Below are 22,273 nucleotides of genomic sequence, written 5' to 3' on the forward strand. Positions count from 1 at the left end.
CCACACACTCATTCAGTCTCTCACACTCGCCCCCACACACTCTTTCAGTCTCTCACACTCGCCCCCACACACTCATTCCGTCTCTCACACTCGCCCCCACACACTCATTCAGTCTCTCACACTCGCCCCCATAAACTGATTCTGGCTCTCACGCCACCTCCATACACACACTCAGTCTCTCACACTCGCCCCCACACACTCACTCAGACTCTCACACTCGCCCCCACACACTCACTCAGACCCTCACGCTCGCCCCCACACACTCTTTCAGTCTCTCACACTCACCCCCACACACTCACTCAGACTCTCACGCTCGTCCCCACACACTCAGCCTCTCACACTAGCCCCCACACACTCACTCAGACTCTCACGCTCGTCCTCACACACTCACTCAGACTATCACGCTCGCCCCCACACACTCACTCAGTCTTTCACACTCACCCCCACACACTCTTTCAGTCTCTCACACTCACCCCCACACACTCACTCAGACTCTCACGCTCGTCCCCACACACTCAGCCTCTCACACTAGCCCCCACACACTCACTCAGACTCTCACGCTCGTCCTCACACACTCACTCAGACTATCACGCTCGCCCCCACACACTCACTCAGTCTTTCACACTTACCACCACACATTCACTCAGGCTCTCACACTCGCCCCCACACACTCAAGCTCTCACACTCGCCCCCGCACACTCATTCAGTCTCTCACACTCACCCACACACTCACTCAGACTCTCATGCTCATCCCCACACACTCACTCAGACTTTCACGCTCGTCCCCACACATTCAGTCTCTCACACTCGCCCCCACACACTCATTCAGTCTCTCACACTCACCCACACACTCACTCAGACTCTCACACTCACCCCCACACACTCACTCAGACTCTCACGCTCGCCCCCACACACTCACTCAGACTCTCACGCTCGTCCCCACACAATCAGGCTCTCACACTCGCCCCCACACACTCACTTAGATTCTTATGCTCGCCCCCATAAACTGATTCAGGCTCTCACGCCACCTCCACAAACTCACTCAGTCTCTCACACTCGCCCCCACACACTCATTCATCTCTCACATTCACCTACACACACTCACTCAGACTCTCACGCTCGTCCCCACACACTCAGTCTCTCACACTCACCCCCACACACTCACTCAGACTCTCACGCTCGTCCCCACACACTCAGTCTCTCACACTCACCCCCACACACTCACTCAGACTCTCATGCTCATCCCCACACACTCACTCAGACTCTCACGGCCGCCCACACACTCACTCAGACTCTCACGCTCGTCCCCACACACTCAGGCTCTCACACTCACCCCCACACACTCACTCAGTTTCTCACGCTCCCCCCATGCACTCAATCAATCTCTCATGCTCACACGCACTCAACCCTCTAGTCTCTCACACTCACCCCGACCTCCACAATCAGTGTCTCAAATCCACCCCCACGCACACTCAGTCTGTACATTCACCCCCACAAGCTCCATTTCTCACACTCGTCCCACACACTCAATCAGTCACTCACATTCACACCCAGACACTCACTCACTTTCTCACACTCACCTAACACACAGTCACTCAAATTCATCTGCCATATTCACCCCCACTCTCACTCAGTGTCTCACACTCACCCCACACACTTACTCGTGTTTCACACAGACCCCCACACACTCACTCAGGCTCTCACCCCCACCCCCACACACTCGCTCAGTCTCTCATATGCACCCCACACTCATTCAGTCTCTCACACTTGCCCCACACACTCATTCAGTCTCTCACACTCGCCCCCACACACTCTTTCAGTCTCTCACACTCGCCCCCACACACTCATTCCGTCTCTCACACTCGCCCCCACACACTCATTCAGTCTCTCACACTCGCCCCCATAAACTGATTCTGGCTCTCATGCCACCTCCATACACACACTCAGTCTCTCACACTCGCCCCCACACACTCACTCAGACTCTCACGCTCATCCCCACACACTTCAGCCTCTCACACTCTCCCCCACACACTCACTCAGACCCTCACGCTCGCCCCCACACACTCTTTCAGTCTCTCACACTCACCCCCACACACTCACTCAGACTCTCACGCTCGTCCCCACACACTCAGCCTCTCACACTAGCCCCCACACACTCACTCAGACTCTCACACTAGCCCCCACACACTCACTCAGACTCTCACGCTCGCCCCCACACACTCACTCAGTCTTTCACACTTACCACCACACATTCACTCAGGCTCTCACACTCGCCCCCACACACTCAAGCTCTCACACTCGCCCCCGCACACTCATTCAGTCTCTCACACTCACCCACACACTCACTCAGACTCTCATGCTCATCCCCACACACTCACTCAGACTTTCACGCACGTCCCCACACATTCAGTCTCTCACACTCGCCCCCACACACTCATTCAGTCTCTCACACTCACCCACACACTCACTCAGACTCTCACACTCGCCCCCACACACTCATTCAGTCTCTCACACTCACCCACACACGCTCACTTAGATTCTTATGCTCGCCCCCATAAACTGATTCAGGCTCTCACGCCACCTCCACAAACTCACTCAGTCTCTCACACTCGCCCCCACACACTCATTCAGTCTCTCACACTCACCTACACACACTCACTCAGACTCTCACGCTCGTCCCCACACACTCAGTCTCTCACACTCACCCCCACACACTCACTCAGACTCTCACGCTCGCCCCCACACACTCAGTCTCTCTCACACACCCCCACACACTCACTCAGACTCTCATGCTCATCCCCACACACTCACTCAGACTTTCACGCTCGTCCCCACACACTCAGTCTCTCACACTCACCCCCACACACTCATTCAGCCTCTCACACTCACCCCCACACACTCACTCAATTTATCACGCTCCCCCCATGCACTCAATCAATCTCTCATGCTCACACGCACTCACCCGTCTAGTCTCTCACACTCACCCCGACCTCCACAATCAGTGTCTCAAATCCACCCCCACGCACACTCAGTCTGTACATTCACCCCCACAAGCTTCATTTCTCACACTTGTCCCACACACTCAATCAGTCACTCACATTCACACCCAAACACTCACTCACTTTCTCACACTCACCTAACACACAGTCACTCAAATTCACCTGCCATATTCACCCCCACACTCACTCAGTATCTAACACTCACCCCACACACTTACTCATGTTTCACACTCACCCCCACACACTCACTCAGTCTCTCACACTCACCCCACACACTCACCCGTGTTTCACACTCACCTCACACACTCACTCAGGCTCTCACACTCACCCTACACACTCAGCTGTGTTTCACACTCACCCCCACACACTCACTCGTATTTCACATTCACCCCCACACACTCACTCAGGCTCTCACACTCACCCACACACACTAACTCAGACTCTCACACTCACTCAGGCTCTCACACTCACCCCACACACTCAGTCGTGTTTCACACTCACCCCACACACTCACCCAGTCTCTCACACGCACCCCACACACTCACTTGTGTTTCACACTCACCCCACACACTCACTCGTGTTTCACACTCACCCCCACACACTCACTCAGGCTATCACACTCACCCCACACACTCAGTCTTGTTTCATACTCACCCCCACACACTCACTCAGTCTCTCACACTCACCCCACACACTCATACATGTTTCACACTCACCCCACCCACTCACTCAGGCTCTCACACACCCTACACACTCCGTCTTGTTTCACACACCCCCACAAACTCACTCAGTCTCTCACACTCACCCCCACACACTCACTCGTGTTTCACATTCACCCCCACACACTCACTCAGGCTCTCACACTCACCCTCACACACTCACTCAGTCTCTCACACTCACCCCACACACTCACTTGTGTTTCACATTCACCCCCACACACTCACTCAGGCTCTCACACTCACCCTCACACACTCACTCAGTGTCTCACACTCACCCCACACACTTTCAGTGGGCGTGAGTTCCCAAATGGGGGCAGATTCATGTAGCGTGCGCGACTAGCCGGGTGTTTACGGCACATGGAACGGCGAGGAACACCCCGCTATCCAACGCCTATTCGGGTAAATCAGGGATGTCAGTGCGGAATGTGCAGCCGACTACGCACTTATCCCCATTCCCTGCTCTGGGGAGCTCAGCTCCCGGAACTCTGCAATGTAGGGAGAGATCGGGACGCTATTTTCAAATGGCATCCCAATCTCTCGAGCTCCCAACGTGACCCCCAAACCCTCCCCCAACTCACTATAATGGGGTCCTCAGGCCCTGCCACACCCACGCATGGCACCCCTGCCCAATACCCGCCAAACAGAAAAATGCCAGATTCGCACCACCACCCTGGCAGTGAACCTGCCAGATGGCAGTGTCACTTGGGCATCTTGGCAGTGCCAGGCTAGCATCCAAGTGGCACTGCCAGTTTCCCACCTTGCCCAGACAGCATCACACTGGGGGCCTCCTATCCCCTGGGAGACCCCCACGAGTGTCATTCCATCTGGTCCCCGTTTGTGGAGACCAGCACTGAACGGCACTGGCCCAAGGGCTCCGAGGCAAAGGGGATTGATCCCAACGCCTCGATTACCTCACGGCATATTACAGTGAGACTAGCTGTCTCGCTCTAATATGCAGATTTGCCCAAAAGTCATCCTGCCCACAATGGGGGTGCTTCACATAGAATTTCATAGAATTTACAGTGCAGAAGGAGGCCATTTGGCCCATCGAGTCTGCACCAGCTCCTGGAAAGAGCACCCTACCCAAGGTTAACACATCCACCCTATCCCCATAACCCAGTAACCCCACCCAATACTAAGGGCAATTTTGGACACTAAGGGAAATTTCTCATGGCCAATCCACCTAACCTGCACATCTTTGGACTGTGGGAGGAAACCGGAGCACCCGGAGGAAACCCACGCAGACACGGGGAGGATATGCAGACTCCGCACAGACAGTGACCCAAGCCGGAATCGAACCTGGGATGCTGGAGCTGTGAAGCGATTGTGCTATCCACAATGCTACCGTGATCACGGCATCTTACGAAATCACGTTAGATTTGCAAGGCTTGGCGAGCAGGGTAGATCCCGGGAGCTGGGTCCTGGCAGTTACTGGCCACAATGCGCCACAACGCACTGCTTTTTGGGTGCAGCATGGCTGGTAGCTCCAACCCTCTTTCTCTCATTCTCCCACACTCTCACAGCAACACACTCTCCCCACTGAGCGGGAGTCTCCCGTACATGGCAGACAGGGGGGCCCGGCGGGATGGAGTGGCATGAACCATTCCAGCGTCAGCCCGCCCCAATGGTGCGGAATCCTCCGCACCTTTAGGGGCTAGGCCGGCCCCGGAGTGGTTTGCGCCCCGCCGGCTGGCGTGGAAGGCCTTTGGTGCCATGCCAGCCGGGGCCGAAGGGACTCCGCCGGCCGGCGCGGGTCCGTGCATGCATGGGAGCATCAGCGGCTGCTGGCATCATTCCACGTGCATGCGCAGGGGAGTTTCACCGACACATCGGCCATCGTGGAGGCTGACACGGCTGGCGTGTAGGAAAAGAGTGCCCCCACGGCACAGGCCCGCCTGCTGATAGGTGGGCCCCGATCGCGGGCCAGGCCATCGTGGGGGCACCCCCCGGGGCCAGATCAGCCCGCGACCCCCCCAGGACCCCGGAGCCCGCCTGTGCCGCCAGGTTCTGCCGGTAAGGCACCTAATCTAATTTACGCCGGCGGGACTGGCAAAGAATGGGCGGGACTTTGGCCCATCGCAGGTTAGAGAATCGCTGGGGGCAGCCGCTGTGAGCGGCCGCTGGCCTGTGCGTCACTATTTAGGGTCACTATATAGGGTCACTGTCTGTGCGGAATCTGCACGTTCTCCCTGTGTCTGCGTGGGTTTCCTCCAGGTGCTCCCGTTTCCTCCCGCAAGATGTGTTGTTAGGTAATTTGGACATTCTGAATTCTACCTCTGTGTACCCGATTAGGCGCCGGAATATAGCGACTGGGGGAAATCTCACAGTAACTTCATTGCAGTGTTAATGTAAGCCTCCTTGTGACAATAAATATATTTTTAAAAGTCTCTGGCTCTCCCACACTCCCACACACACTCTCACTCTCCCACACACTCTCTCACTCTCCCACACACACTCTCACTCTCCCACACACACTCTCACACACACACACTCACTCTCCCACACACACTCTCACTCTCCCACACACTCTCTCACTCTCCCACACACACTCTCACTCTCCCACACACTCTCCCACTCTCCCACACACACTCTCACTCTCCCACACACACTCTCACACACACACACTCACTCTCCCACACACACTCTCACTCTCCCACACACACTCTCACTCTCCCACACACACTCACACACACACACTCACTCTCCCACACACACTCACACACACACTCTCACTCTCCCACACACACTCTCTCTCCCACACACACTCACTCTCCCACACACACTCACTCTCCCACACACACTCACTCTCCCACACATACACACTCTCACTCTCCCACACACACTCTCACTCTCCCACACACACTCTCACTCTCCCATACACACACTCACTCTCCAACACACACACACTCACTCTCCCACACACACTCTCACTCTCCCACACGCTCACTCTCTCACTCTCCCACACACACACTCTCACTCTCCCACACACACTCTCACTCTCCCACACACACTCTCACTCTCCCACACACACACTCTCACTCTCCTACACACACACTCTCACTCTCCTACACACACACTCTCACTCTCCCACACACACACTCTCACTCTCCCACACACACACACTCTCTCTCCCACACACACTCTCACTCTCCCACACACACTCTCACTCTCCCACACACACACTCTCTCACTCTCAATTATTCATTGTGGTACAATTTCCTCCCCTCCATAGCCAAATCCTTACCCCCCTGATTCTGGGCAGCCGTTGGCTATGAGCACCACTACAAGGTCATCTGATCCCAGCACCTAATAGCACCCCCCCCCCTCACCTCCAAGTGCTCAACAACCCCCCTCAGCCACAAACACCCAACAGCCCCCTCTCAGTTCCAACCACTCATAACACGCACCAACAGCCCCCCACCTTCCTCAGCCTGCCAGTTCCGAGTTTTAGGCCCGTGACCGAGGCAGGAGCTACGTCCAGTTGTGGGTGTGAGGCCCCCTCATCATTGAACCGTCCCCTCGGTCCTGAGCTCTCTGACCAGGAGCCAATCGGAAACTAGTTTCACCTCAGCCACTGGTGAGCCTCTCAGCAGCCAATGCAGGGAGAAGCCAGTCTGTGATTGGTTGGGCTGACCATGAGCATTTAATAACATTCTATTAGGGAAGTTTTAAAATTTTCCGGTCCCCTATACTGGAACATGGAGCGCTGCATGGAAATGTCTGGTGGGTCGCATGGAAATGTCTGGTGGGTCGGCCGCATGGAAATGTCTGGTGGGCCGGCCGCATGGAAATGTCTGCTGGGCCGCATGGAAATGTCTGGTGGGCTGCATGGAAATGTCTGGTGGGCCGGCCGCATGGAAATGTCTGGTGGGCCGCATGGAAATGTCTGCTGGGCTGCATGGAAATGTCTGCTGGGCTGCATGGAAATGTCTGCTGGGCCGCATGGAAATGTCTGGTGGGCCGCATGGAAATGTCTGGTGGGCCGGCCGCATGGAAATGTCTGCTGGGCCGCATGGAAATGTCTGCTGGGCCGCATGGAAATGTCTGGTGGGCCGCATGGAAATGTCTGGTGGGCCGCATGGAAATGTCTGGTGGGCTGCATGGAAATGTCTGGTGGGCCGCATGGAAATGTCTGGTGGGCTGCATGGAAATGTCTGGTGGGCTGCATGGAAATGTCTGGTGGGCTGCATGGAAATGTCTGGTGGGCTGAATGGAAATGTCTGGTGGGCCGCATGGAAATGTCTGGTGGGCCGCATGGAAATGTCTGGTGGGCCGCATGGAAATGTCTGGAGGGCCGTGCCTCAGACATATCTGCTCGCACAACCACATCGACATTATTACTGCCACCTTCATCCTCAACCAGCACACTCACTGTCTTTTAAATATAAATCGACATCTCTTCAAAATCATTATTCCAATCAGAATCATTCACCATATCAAACTCAATCTTACCATCACTTTTACCTTCAATGGCATCGCACCAATCACCCAAAACCATCAACTTTACTCTATACAAACTCAGTGAGAACTTTTCTATCAGCCCCAACCCACACCAAATCATCACTTGCTGAGTTTATAAAGTGCTCCTGTATCTAATACCAGATCTCATCCTTTCGCAGTGACTCAAAGGGCTCCCTATTCAGCTCCAATCACATCTAAACCACACGGGTGGTTTCAAAGAGCGGGGAGTTATAGCATTGAAGAGAGCAGCGCCGGGATTGGGAGAGAATTCATCAAAGCAACGAGAAGGGATCCTCAGAACAAACAGATATTGCTCAAGTATGATTCAAAGCAGCCCAGAGTCTCTGATCAGGTTACTCCGATAGTTGCGAGAGATGCTGTTGGTTCAAAACCCGCATTGTCGCTGACTGACGATGTAAGGAACTCATTGCCATTTCCAAGTTCAGAAATTGCTCAAGGCGACCACATTAAACATACTTCGACGGCAGTAAAGGCAGCCAAACGCATCCCTTCTGAAGCTTCCAGCATCCTGCAATTTAAAGAGATGGATCCAAATGTCATTACGGAATTATCTTCATCTACCAACTCTGTCCCTTCTCCACCCGTTAGTGGCACAGTGTTACCCACAGCAAGTAGAAACTATGGAAACCTATCACTGCCAACTCCGAACGATTGGCACAAATCTGTCACCACAACAACCGTTGCAATGCCACAAAGTCCTGAATCTCCGCACTCTCAAATAAGTGCACATGTTGATGTGAGTACAACCAAAGATGTCTCCAGTACAACACTCCGTGGTCCAGGGAGCCATAATCAGATGGATGTTCAGACAAAGGAAGAGCTCATGTCCACAGATCAAATATTGCCACCACTGGACACCATCGATCAGGGGCAAACAATAAAAAGATCAAATAATATCCAGTTTTCTAACTCACTGAGAGCGACTCTGATGGATTTGGACCAGGCAATATCAATCGCACCTGAATCTACAGCAGCCAATGGAAGGGCCAGCTCGAGAGAGGATCCACAAGCTTCAATTAACGGTGTGATTGTCCAGACGTGGGCCAACCAGATCACACCAACAGCTAACAGATTAAACAAAGTTACTGAGGGTCCATCAGATGCCCACAGTGAAAAGCTAACTGAGACTGAACTGCAGAATGAACTGGTCGAAATAAGTGTAGTGGATGAGACTCATGCAGCACAAATTCATCTACAAAGACCCATTGTGTGTCCCTCTCCGCCTGTACCAAATCAGGGCATATTGTACTTTCACAATTTGGTCAGACCATCACCATGGCAATACACATACTATGTGCAGTATACCTGCATTCCAGGTTATAGTTTGGCCCATGGAGACCAATTCAGTTTTTGTCAACATAACGGGTCGTGGAGCGGGGAGAGACCAGTCTGTGCAGGTTAGTAGTGTAGCAGTAAAATGTAAAAGTATACTTTACAGTTTGACAAATTGTCTTTAAAGGAATACTAGTTCTCTCAACCAGGTGAGTGCTATTTAACCACTCAAGCATTGAGCAACTGATGGATTTGTAGAATCACCACTAGTCCCAGCCCTCCATTCAGAAAAGCACCTTTCCACTACTACCCCCTGTCTTCTCTGACCGAGACAGTTCTGTATCCATCTTGCCAGCTCTCCTCTGATCCCATGTGACTTCACCTTCTGTACCAGTCTGACATGAGGGACATAGAACATAGAACATAGAACATAGAACAGTACAGCACAGAACAGGCCCTTCGGCCCTCAATGTTGTGCCGAGCCATGATCACCCTACTCAAACCCACGTATCCACCCTATACCCGTAACCCAACAACCCCCCCCTTAACCTTACTTTTATTAGGACACTATGGGCAATTTAGCATGGCCAATCCACCTAACCCGCACATCTTTGGGCTGTGGGAGGAAACCGGAGCACCCGGAGGAAACCCACGCACACAGGGGGAGGACGTACAGACTCCACACAGACAGTGACCCAGCCGGGAATCGAACCTGGGACCCTGGAGCTGTGAAGCATTTATGCTAACCACCATGCTACCCTGCTGCCCCCCTACCTTGTCAAAGATCTTCCTGAAGTCCATGTAGACAACATCCACTGCCTTACCTTCATCAATCATCTTCATCACTTCCTCGAAAAACCCGATCAAGTTAGTGAGATATGACCTCCCCTTCACATAACCATGCTGCGTATTGCTAATAAGTAAATTTGTTTCTAAATGTGAGTAAATCCTGTCTCTAAGAATCTTTTCCAATAATTTCCCTGCCACTGACGTAAGTCTCACCAACCTGTAATTGCTTGGATGATCCCTGCTGCCCTTCTAAACAAAGGAACAACATTGGCTATTTTCCAATTCTCTGAGACTTCCCCTGTAGCCAATCAAAGATTTCTCTCAAGGCATCAGCAATTTCCTCCCTTGCCTCCCTCAGTATTCTGGGATAGATCCCACCAGGCCCTGGGGACTTAGCTACCTTAATAATTTTCAAGACCCCCAATACCTCCTCCTTTTTGATCTCAATGTGACCCAAACTATCTGCACTCCCTTCCCCAGACTCATCATCCTTCTCTTTGGTGAAGATTGATGCACAGTACTCATTCAGTACCTTGTCCTATTTCCTCTGGTTCCATGCATAGATTCCCTCCCCTGTCCTTGAGTGGGCCAATCCTTTTCCTGGCTACCTTCTTGCTCTTTATATACATACAAAATGTAGATTACCTTTTTAAATTTATTTATTCATGGTTGTGAGTGTCACCGGCTACAACAGCATTTATTGCCCATTCCTAATTTCTCTTGAGAAGGTGGTGGTGAGCTGTCTTCTTAAACCGCTGCAGTCCATGTGGTGTAGGTACACCCACAATGCTGTTAGGGAGGGAGTTCCAGGGTTTTGACCTAGTGACAATGAAGGAACAGTGATATATTTCCAAGCCAGGATGGTGAAAGACTTGGAGGGCAACTTCCAAGTAGTGGTGTTCCCAAGTATCTGCTGCCTTGTCCTTCTCAGCGGCGGCAGTCATGGGTTTGAAAGGTGATGCCTAAAAGCCATGGTGAGTTCCTGCAGCCCATCTTGTGGATGGTACACATGGCTGCCACTGTGCATCGGTGGTGGAGGGAGTGAATGTTTGTGGATGGGGTGCCAATCAAACGGGCTGCTTTGTCCTGGATGGTGTTGAGCTTCTTGAGTGTTGGCACCCAGGCAAGTGGAGATTATTCCATCACAGTCCTGACTTGTGCTCTTATAGGTGGTGAACATGCTTTGGGGAGTCAGGAGGTGAGTTACTTGCCACAGGATTCCTAGTCTTTGACCTGCTCTTGTAGCTGCAGTATTTATATGGCTGATCCAGTTTAGTTTCTGGTCAATGGTAACCCCCCAGAATGTTGATAGTGGGGTATTCAGTGATGGTAATGACATTGAATGTCAATGGAGATGGTTAAGATTCTCTCTTATTGAAGATGTAAGAGAGTGGCAAGAATAGACATTGGACCACTGGAAAATGAGGCTAGAGAAGTAGTAATAGGAAACAAAGAAATGGCAGAGGAACTAAATCAGTACTTTGCATTATTCTTCACGGTGGAAGACATCAGTGCAATAGCAGAACTTCAGGAGAATCAGTAGGCAGAGCTGAATAAGACCATAAGACACAAGAACAGAATTAGGCCACTCAGCCCATCGAGTCTGCTCCACCATTCAATCATGGCTGATATTTTCCTCATCCCCATTTTCCTGCCTTCTCCCCATAACCCCTGATCCCCTTATTAATCAAGAACGTATCTACCGTATATACTCGCGTATCATGCGACTTTTGAAGACCTAAATTGTAACCTAAATTTGGGGGGTCGCATGACACGCGAGATACAAAATTCGCGGGTGTTTTACTTGCCGTTTTTTCAGATGGGAAGATGTTCAGCCACTGGACGTTTCCATTCATAAAAACATGAATGGAAACGTCAAGTGGCTGAACATCTTCCCATCAGAATGCTGTGGTCAAAATCTGAAGAGTAGTATTCACAGAATTCGCGGGTGTTTTACTTGCCGTTTTTATGAATGGAAACGTCAAGTGGCAGAACGACGCTAGTAAAGCCAGCTGGAAAGCTGTTCGATTCGCGAACAGCTTTCACAATAGAATCCACTCTACAGAATCCACAGACAATGATACCATTTGGAAGTTTTAGTTTGGGCATTAATTTCCAAAAAAGTGACTCGCATGATACACGAGATATAGCATAAAATCATGTTTTGGGGACGAAAATTTAGGGGTCGCATGATACGCGAGTATATACGGTACTTCTGTATTAAAGACACTCAGTGATTTGACCTCCACAGCCTTCTGCGGCAAAGTTCCACAGATTCACCACCCTCGGGCTGAAGAAATTCCTCCTCATCTCCGTTTTAAACGATTGTCCCTTTAGCCTGAGATTGTGTCCTCTGCTTCTAGTTTTTCTTAGAAGTGGAAACATCCTCTCCATGTCCACTCTATCCAGGCCCCGCAGTATCCTGTAAGTTTCAATAAGATCCCCCCTCATCCTTCTGAACTCCAACGAGTACAGACCCAGAGTCCTCAACCGTTATTCATTCCAGGGATCATTCTTGTGAACCTCCTCTGGACCTTTTCCAAGGCCAGCACATCCTTCCTTAGATACGGGACCCAAACTGCTCACAATGCAGTGGCCATCAATAAGGAGAAGATTCTGGAGAAACTGAAAGGTCTGATGGTGGATAACTTGGACTGCATACTGCATGGGCTACACCCCAGGATTCTAAAAGTAATAGCTGAGGAGATTGTGGAGGCATTGGTGGTGAAGATTCAGGAATCACTGGAGGCCGGAAGGGTCCCAGAGGATTGGAAAGTGGCTAATGTAACACCGCTGTTTAAGAAGGGTGGAAGGCAGAAGATGGGAAATTATAGGCCGGTTAGCCTGACTTCAGTCATTGGTAAGATTTTAGAGTCCATTATTAAAGGTGAGATTGCGGAGTACTTGGAAGTGCATGATAAAATAGGACTGAGTCAGCACTGCTTCGTCAATGGGAGGTCATGTCTGACAAATCTATTAGAATTCTTTGAGGAGGTGACAAGGAAGTTTGACAAAGGAGAACCAGTGGATGTGATCTATTTAGATTTCCAGAAGGCCTTTGACAAGGTGCCATGTAGGAGGCTATGAAATAAGTTAAGAGCCCATGATGTTAAGGGCAAGATACTGGCATGGGTAGAGGATTGGCTGACTGGCAGAAGGCAAAGAGTGGGGATAAAGGGGTCTTTTTCAGGATGGCAGCCGGTGACTAGTGGTGTGCCTCAGGGGTCAGTGTTGGGACCTCAACTTTTCACAATTTACATTAATGATCTGGAGGAAGGAACTGAAGGCACGGTAGCTAAGTTTGCAGATGATACAAAGATATTCAGAGGGACGGTTAATATTGAGGAAGCGGGGGTGGGGGGGGGGGCTACAGAAGGACTTGGATAGACTAGGACAGTGGGTAAAGAAGTCGCAGATTGAATACAATGAGGAAAAGTGTGAGGTCATGCACTTTGGTAAGAAGAATGGAGGCATAGACTATTTTCTAAATGGAAAAAGGCTGAGGAAATCAGAAGCACAAAGGAACCAGCCAGGTATGACTCCAAATAGTTTCCCCCCTGATTCCCATTGACTCCAGTTTTGCTCGGGCTCCTTGCTACCTTACTCAGTCAAATGCTGCCTTGATGTCAAAGGCAGTCACTCTCACCTCACCGCTAGAGTTCAGCTCTTTTGTCCATGTTTGTACGAAGGCTGTAATGAGGTCAGGAGCTGAGTGACCCTGGCGGAACCCAAACTGAGCGTCCGTGAGCAGCTTATTGCTGAGTAAGTGCTGCTTGATACCATTGTTGATGACTCCTTCCATCACTTTGCTGAAGAAGGAGAGTAGACTGATGGGCCCTTATCTGCTGGATGGGATTTGTCCTGTTTTCTATGGATGTGACATACTTGGGCCGTTTTCCCAAATTGCCTGGCCTTCTAATGAGAATCTCTGAGCACCTGCCTGTCCCTTGGCCACCTAAACTCTGCTTCAGGGGTTGGTGGGCCTGATTCCTTCCCACCTCTACCTCCTCTGAATGAAAATTGACTTCAACAGGATCCTTTAAACCGAGGTGGGTCCACTGCGAAATCTCCTATCTCAAACAACCTGCCTGGATGGCGAATATTTGGCCCTAACAAAGAACAGAAGTTTAGTTTTAACAATTCTTATCTTTTACGTCCTTAAATTCCAAAGAAAACAGTTTGATTGAGCAATCTGTCTTGAAGAATTTAACCCTCCGGGTGTCAATCCTCTTTCACAGCCTTGTTAGTAATATTATGGTCTATATGCTAATGAAGCCTCATGGTTCTGAAGAGCTATTTTCTGTCCCTGGTGTTTTTCTTTTTGTTAAAGCCTCCACTGTTTAATTAGCATTAGCCCTTTCCTATCCCAGCATGCAGTCTGACGACAGACTCTGTTTTGAAGACACAGGTAAGACAGTTCCTCGGGCATTTCTCCAACCTGATTCTGTGATGTCTTGCTGTTTTAAAGATGTTAATGAGTGCACCATTGGATTGAACCCTTGTCATCAAATCTGTACCAATACCTTTGGATCTTACAAATGCAGCTGTCAATCTGGTTTCCTGTTGGCTCAGGATGGCAAGACATGTACAGGTAAATTCTTTCTGATTCTGATGCTCAGGGTATAACCAACAATGCAGGATGTAGCTCTTTGTGAGACTTTATTGAATGTTCCCATTGTGGTGAATGTGATTCACACTAGTTGCCAATATCACTCCATGTATATATGTTCGTTATCTACCCATTGTAAGTGCAGTTGCACTATCCGACCACCAGGGTGAGTCGTTCTGGGAGTACGCGAGAGTTTGTACTGGGCTCCTCCCTTGGCTCCGCCCAGGACTCCTCCCCCTGGGACCGATGCATAAAGATCAGTGCGTTAGAGCCAGCCTGCCAGTTCACCTGAAGTTCAATGACAAATAGGCTGGCTCTATTGTAAGTGTATTAAAGCCTCTGTTCAGATCCAACTACATGTGTTTGCTGAATTGATGGTTCCATCACTCATTACATACACTGTCCCTGCAGTTTGCAAAGCTCGCCGCTGTAATCCAAGCCTGTTTGCTATTTCATAGAATCCGTAGAATTCCTACAATGCAGAAGGAGGCCTTTTGGCCCATCGAGTCTGCACTAACCCTCCAAAAGAGCACCCACCCAGGCCCAGTCCCCCGCCCCGTCCTCCTAACGCTTAGAGCCCACCTAACCAGCAAATCTTCAGACACTAAGGGGTAATTTAGCATGGCCAATCCACCGGCGTGGAGTGGCTTCAATGGGAAATCCCATTTACAGCAGTGGGAACAGAGACTCCCACTGCCCTGCGAATGGCATGTCGGGAAATCCTTCTGTCGGGAAGCACGCAGCTGGGAGGCCGGAGAATGCCGCCCCATGATTAAGAAAGTCTGATGCTGATGGGAAAGATGGACGGTAAAAGAGATTAAGCTGGACAAAAAACAAGCTTTTTAAAGAACCTTGCGAACTTGAATGAATGCACCACCGCCAAAAATGATCCACTCTTCGTGGGCAAGATTAGCATGGAGGTCCATGGTCACCAATGTCCTCTCAGGGCATGATACCCGAAGAGCAAAAAATAACACTTCAGGGTATGTGTGGTGATATGATCTGCATACTCGTCTGCCATTGGGCCAGAACGTTGGCTTACCATTGGCCCTGGTCGGTCATGTGCCTCTCGACCGATTGGCCGAGAGGCTGAGTTAACCACGCCTCTATTAACGAGGTATAAATGCTCAGACGCCTGACGATCGTCCCTTTCCACTGTAGACGATCGCAGAGCTGTGTTCTAATCAATTAAAGCCAGACTTTGGTAAATCACTCGTCTCGCGTACAATTGATGGTACATCAGTATGCCAACAGACTGCTATTGAAAGAGCTAAAACAGTTTTTACAACTATCACAGACACGGGAAGGCAGCTTTTTAAATATAAGTTTTAAAGTGTTGATCAGTTATGTACCTTTTAAAAAATATATATTTTTATTGTAAACTTTTTAATTTAGACAAAATAGCACAATACAATATAAAATGGATGCTTCGGGTTACAATATAAAAAGAACACAGTCAACAGTTAAGAATACTTCCAAACCTAACCCCCCCAACAATAAATTAAAATACCGTTAGCAACTGACAGTGACTAACTCTTTGAAAAATTAAATGAATGGCTGCCATCTTAGGTAGAACCCTATCATCGACCCCCTAATAGATAGATAGTGTTCACAGAATTTACAGTGCAGAAGGAGGCCATTCGGCCCATCAAGTCTGCACCAGCCCTTGGAAAGAGCACCCTACTTAAGTCCACGTTGCCACCCTATCCCTGTAACTCAGTAACCCCGCCTAACCTTTTTAGACACTAAGGGCAATTTAGCATGGCCAATCCACCTAACCTGCACATCTTTGGACTGCGTGAGGAAACCGGAGCACCCGGAGGAAACCCACGATGACACGGGGAGAATGTGCAAACTCTGCACAGACAGTGACCCAAGCCGGGAATCAAACCTGGGACCCTGGAGCTGTGAAGCAACTGCGCTAATCACTGTGTTACCGTGCTCCCTTTTGACCGTCTACAAATGTAAAAATTCCATGAGGTCACCCAACCAGACGGAGGAATTGGGCGGAATTCACCTCTGGGCTATTAACAAGGCAAAGGCGAGGACATCTGCCTTCATCCCCGTCTACAGCGCCAGCGAATCTGATACCTCAAATATGGTCACCAGCAGACAGGGCTCCAGTTTGACATTACAAATCTCTGATATGGTGTTAAAGAAGGAGATCCAAAAGCTTAACAATTTGGGACACAACCAAAACACATGCGTATGATAAACTGGCCCCCCAAGAACGTTGCTCACACCTGTCATCCACGCCTGAAAACCTCCCACTCATCCTTGCCTTGTTCAGATGACCCCTGTACACCACCTTGAACTGGACCAAACCAAGCTGAGCACATGAGGACGTGGAATTGACCTATTGAGAATCTCACTCCACACCTCATCATCCAGAATAGGCCCCAATTCACCCTCCCTTTTCACCTTCCCCTCATCCAATAGAGCCGACTCCGCTGACAGGATCTGACCATAAATACCCGAAATCCCCCCACTATCAGACCCAGCCAAATATAAAATCCTCTCCAACAGACAGTCTTGTCAAGGGGAAAGGAGGAATAGTCTTCTGCAAACAAATCACGAATCTGAAAATATCTAAACAAATTGGCCCCAGGGAGTTGGAATTTTACCGACACCTTCTCAAAGCTGGTAAACCCTTGCCCTCCATGAACAGGTCCCCAACCCTCTCCAAACCATTCCCCTTCCATGACCTAAACATTGAGTCTAAACTCGCCAGCACAAAGAGATGATTGCTGCAGATAGAGGCCAACAATGGCATGGAGCTAAATTTAAAATGTTGTCTGAACTGCTTCTAGATTCTCAGGGTGGACACCACCACTGGCTTCGAAGAAAAGGGATTCAGGAGAGAATGAAAACGACACAGTTACTCAATCACCCAAACTAGAGCACCTACAAGAACACACCTCTTTTGCCCCCATACGGAACTTGGGTCACTAAGCCACCCAATACTTCCTCAGTATTGGTAGCCCCAATAATAAAATAACAAATTGGGTAAAGCTAAACCACCTGACTGTCTATCTCTCTGGAGGAATCCGTTACCGATCCTTAGAGTCTTGCCCGTGTAAATAAGAGAGGACACTAATTTGTTAACTCTCAACAAAAAACGATTTAGGGAGGAAAGTGGGAAGACACTGAAAAAGAAATAAAAACCTCAGGAGAACATTCATTTTACTCGTCTGGACCCTGCCTGCCAAGGACAGGGGGAGGTCATCCCACTTCTGCAAGTCAGATTTGAACCCATTAATCAGATTAGCATAATTTACTTTATGGAACGAAGCTCAATCGTGGGTCACCCGGACACACATCATGAAAGCTAGATCTGGCTAGGGGAAATGGTAACATCCCCAGATTAGCTCCGCTCCCTGGAGGATTAACCGGGATGTATTTGCTCTTATTCAAATTCAACTTAGATCCAGAGAAGAAGCCAAAAATCCTAAGTAGCTTCATTATCTCATCCATAGTGGAGCCTGGGTCTGTAATATAAAGTAGAATATCTGTGTACAAGAACATCCTGGGCGGGATTTTCCGTCAGTGGGATTCTCCGCTTCGCCGGCATCGCACTCACAGCCCCGGATTTCCTGACGGTGTAGGGGTGCCCACAATGGGAAACCAGATCAGATTGGCCGGCTGCCGGGACGAAGAATCCCACTGCCGGAAGGGGAGGCTCTGCACCAGTAAATGGGTGCGGCAGGACGGAGAATCCCACCCGTTCCCTCCCTCCCCAATTTATCCACGGAAAATCTTAACGCTATCGCCAATAGTTCAATTGCTGAAGCAAATAGAAGCGGAGACAGTGGACATTCCTGCCTCATGCTCCTAAGAAGGCAGTACAGGTGGTCCACATTCAGAAAATCTGGCTCAACCAAAGGGTCCACTCTCTGCTGAAGTCCCGGACGGAGGCGTTCAAGTCTGATGACCCTGACTGAGATATGAAATCCAGGTACGACATACGGAAAGCCATCAGGGACACCAAAAGACAATACCGGATCAAACTAGAGCTCCAGGCCAATGACACAAACACACAACGTCTACGGCAGGGCTTACATGAGATCACAGGCCACAAAGCAAAGCCAGGTGGAATCTCTGGGGCTGGAACATCGCTCCCCGATGAACTGAACAAGTTCTATGCCCGCTTTGAACAGTCAGCCAATACATCAGTGCTACCCACCACAACAGCCTTGGACACACCCATATCCACTATTACAGCCTCAGAGGTAGGAGCTGCCTTCTTGAAAGTGAACCCGCGGAAAGCGATGGGCCCCGACGGAGTCCCTGGGCGAGCACTCAGAGTCTGCGCGGACCAGCTGGCAAGTGTATTCCCAGATATCTTCAACACCTCACTTCTCCACTCCGAGGTCCCTACCTGCTTCAAGAAGACCACCATAACACCAGTACCAAAGAAGAACAAGGTGACGTGCCTCAATGACTACCGTCCGGTGGCCTTGACGTCTGATATCATGAAGTACTTCGAGTGGCTAGTTATGAGACGGATCAATGCCAGCCTCCCAGACGGTCTCGATCCATTGCAGTTTGCCTACCGCAGCAACCGATCCACACAGATGCTGTGGATCAACACTCGAACATCTTGACAAGAAGGACACCTACGTCAGACTGCTGTTCATAGACTCCAGTTCCGCTTTCAACACCATTATCCCAACAAGACTAAATAACCAAACTCTGAAATCTTGGACTTGACCCCTCCCTGTGCAGCTGGATCCTCCACTTCCTCACCAACAGACCGCAATCTGTCAGGATAGGCAACAGCCCCTCCTCCACTATAGTCCTCAACACCGGGGCCCCGCAAGGATGAGTGCTCAGTCCTCTACTGTACTCCCTACACACACATTATTATGTGGCGAGATTCAACTCCAATTTAATCTCTAAGTTTGCGGATGATACGACTGTGGTGGGTATTATCTCAAACAATGATGAATCAGGCTACAGAAGGGAGATAGATCACTTGGTTGCATGGTGTATCGGAAACAACCTTTCTCTAAATGTTGGAAAGACCAAGGAACTGATCATCGACTTCAGAAGCGTAGCATGACACCCCTCCCCATTTCCTACGGAAGCGAAAGAAATTTGGCATGTTTGCATCGACTCTCACAAACTTCTATAGATGTGCCACAGAGAGCATCCTATCTGGCTGCATCTCAGCCTGGTATGGTTAATGTCTTGGCCCAAGATCGCAAAAAACTGCAAAGTGTGGTGAACTCAGCCCAACGCATCAGACAAGCTTGCCATCCTCCCATTGATTCTGTCTACACCTCTCGCTGCCTCAGAAAGGCAGACAGCATTAACAGAGGCCCCTCCCACCCAGGCATTGCCTTCTTTCAGATCCTTCCATCAGGCAGAAGGTACAGAAGTCTGAACACCCGCACATCCATACATAGGAGCAGCTTCTTCCCCACAGCTATAAGACTCCTCAACGACTCCCCCTCAGACTGATCTGTTCCCTTTAAGAACACTATTCACGATGCCCTATGCTGCTCTTGCTCGAGTATTTGCTTTTTTTGGCCCCTTGTTCCACATTGTAACCAATCATTGTTTGTTGATGTACCATTTGTCAATGTCCTCTGTTGATTATTCTTTTGTCTACTATGTATTTACTGTGTACGTTCCCTTGGCCACAGAAAAATATTTTTCACTGTACTTTGGCACCTGTGACAATAAATATCACTCAATCAATCTAGTCAGCAGAAAATACCCAAGTTCAAGATGTTAGTGCGGATTCTAGCCATGGGGTCCCTATAGAGTTCCCACTCCACCCTATCAAATGCTTTATCGGCATTTTGTTAGACTTGACATATTCCTCAATGGTGGAGGATATATGTTCACAAAATCCTTTGTCTGCTAACAACGCCGTATCCAACCTCTATGGCGGGCGCTGAGATGGACCCGATTTTAGGATCAAGGCCACAAAGTGTGGAGCATGGTTCAAAATCTCAATCGCTGAATACCCACCTTCTTCACCCAGGAGAGAGGAGACATACCCACCAGAAAAAAGTAAACCTGATGGACATGGGAAAAAAAAAACCCTAATCCCTCAGGTGCAAATAACACCATAGATCTGCCCCCACCCCATCATCTCTCCATAAAGGTCAACAACACTTTCTCCACCCTTGATGGAGCCGACGACTTGGGCCTAGATTGATCCAACTTCGTATCTAGAATGCAGTTTAAGTAACTACCCCAAGATTAGTTTATATCAGTCCAAGTCAGGAATGGAGGCCTGCAACCTCTTCACAAAGACCCGTATCATCCCAATTTGGCGCATAGACATTGATGAGGTCCACCAAAATGCCCACCAAAGACCCACTGACAATCACATATCTACCATTAGGATCCGCCACAGTCTTAGCGGCTAGGTTAGGTTATGATCTGGAATGTACTGTACGGATCACACCGTCGCGCAACATCTAAAATGCCCCTTAATTGGAAAAAAATAATTGGGTGGTCTAAATGTATTTAAAAAAAAGATTGATTCCACTTTCTCCACCTTTTCAGGCAATGCATTCCCTATCATAACAACCGGCCAGTGTCATGGCCACAGGGGTTATTGCTGAGCAAGTCAGGTCGTGCTGATCATAAATCTTTGGTTTCCATATTTTGAAAGTGAGGAGGAAGAGCTACTGACCCCAAAAGTATAGAACTCCTGTAATAACTACGATTTTAAAGATTAAAAGATTAATTAAAAAGAAGAAAAAAAGCTTATGCACGCAAGATTAAAGTTACATGGTTAAAAATAGCTTTACAGTATAACCCCAAAAACACACATTTGGTCAAAACACAAAAGTAATCTATTTTCATTGCAATAACTCCTTTATTGAATTTTAACCTAAAAATCCAGTAACCCAAGGCAAAAAATTGTTGCTTTAATAAATGTATGCCACATAAATCCTCAAACTAAGATATGGAAATCCAAAAGAGAAGCTTCAGCGGTGAGCTCCTTTCCGGAATATTCTCCTGGCTTGAAACTGGTTCAATTTCAAAATGTTCACACCTTCTCAGCACACAGATCTGATCTACAGGACATTTCCCCACACAGACACCACAGTTAAACATCTTTCCTTAAATAATTTTTCCCTCGTCTAAAGTTCCATTCTCTTTAAACAACTCTTTGAACTCAAATTTTCCAAATACAAGAATCTTTTGTGTTTTCCAATTTTGTCTCTGCTTTTGAGTCAATAAAATGTAATATGCCTTCCCCTATTTGTTCATGGAACCATTCTGAGTGGTAAAAGTTCATTGTCACCTTTGATCTCCCCATAGAAATTCAACAGTTGAAAAGCCAAGTCCCCACTTATCTTATAATGCAAATTCTTGTCCAATCTATTTACTGATAATTCAAACACGTTATTGTCCCTCATTACAAATGCATGAACCTA

General features: G+C 49.2%; 1 protein-coding gene across 1 annotated transcript in view; it reads left to right on the forward strand.

Annotated features, from left to right (window-relative positions):
* LOC119969122 overlaps positions 1-22,273 on the forward strand; it is a 64,787-nt gene that overhangs the window by 31,889 nt on the left and 10,625 nt on the right. The window contains exons 4-5 of the mRNA XM_038802339.1: positions 8,338-9,597; positions 14,730-14,852. Of these exons, the coding sequence (XP_038658267.1) occupies positions 8,338-9,597; positions 14,730-14,852 (1,383 nt within the window). The remainder of the gene's footprint in view (positions 1-8,337; positions 9,598-14,729; positions 14,853-22,273) is intronic.

This window comes from Scyliorhinus canicula, chromosome 7, assembly GCF_902713615.1.
Source record: "Scyliorhinus canicula chromosome 7, sScyCan1.1, whole genome shotgun sequence".
Taxonomy (NCBI): Eukaryota; Metazoa; Chordata; class Chondrichthyes; order Carcharhiniformes; family Scyliorhinidae; genus Scyliorhinus; species Scyliorhinus canicula.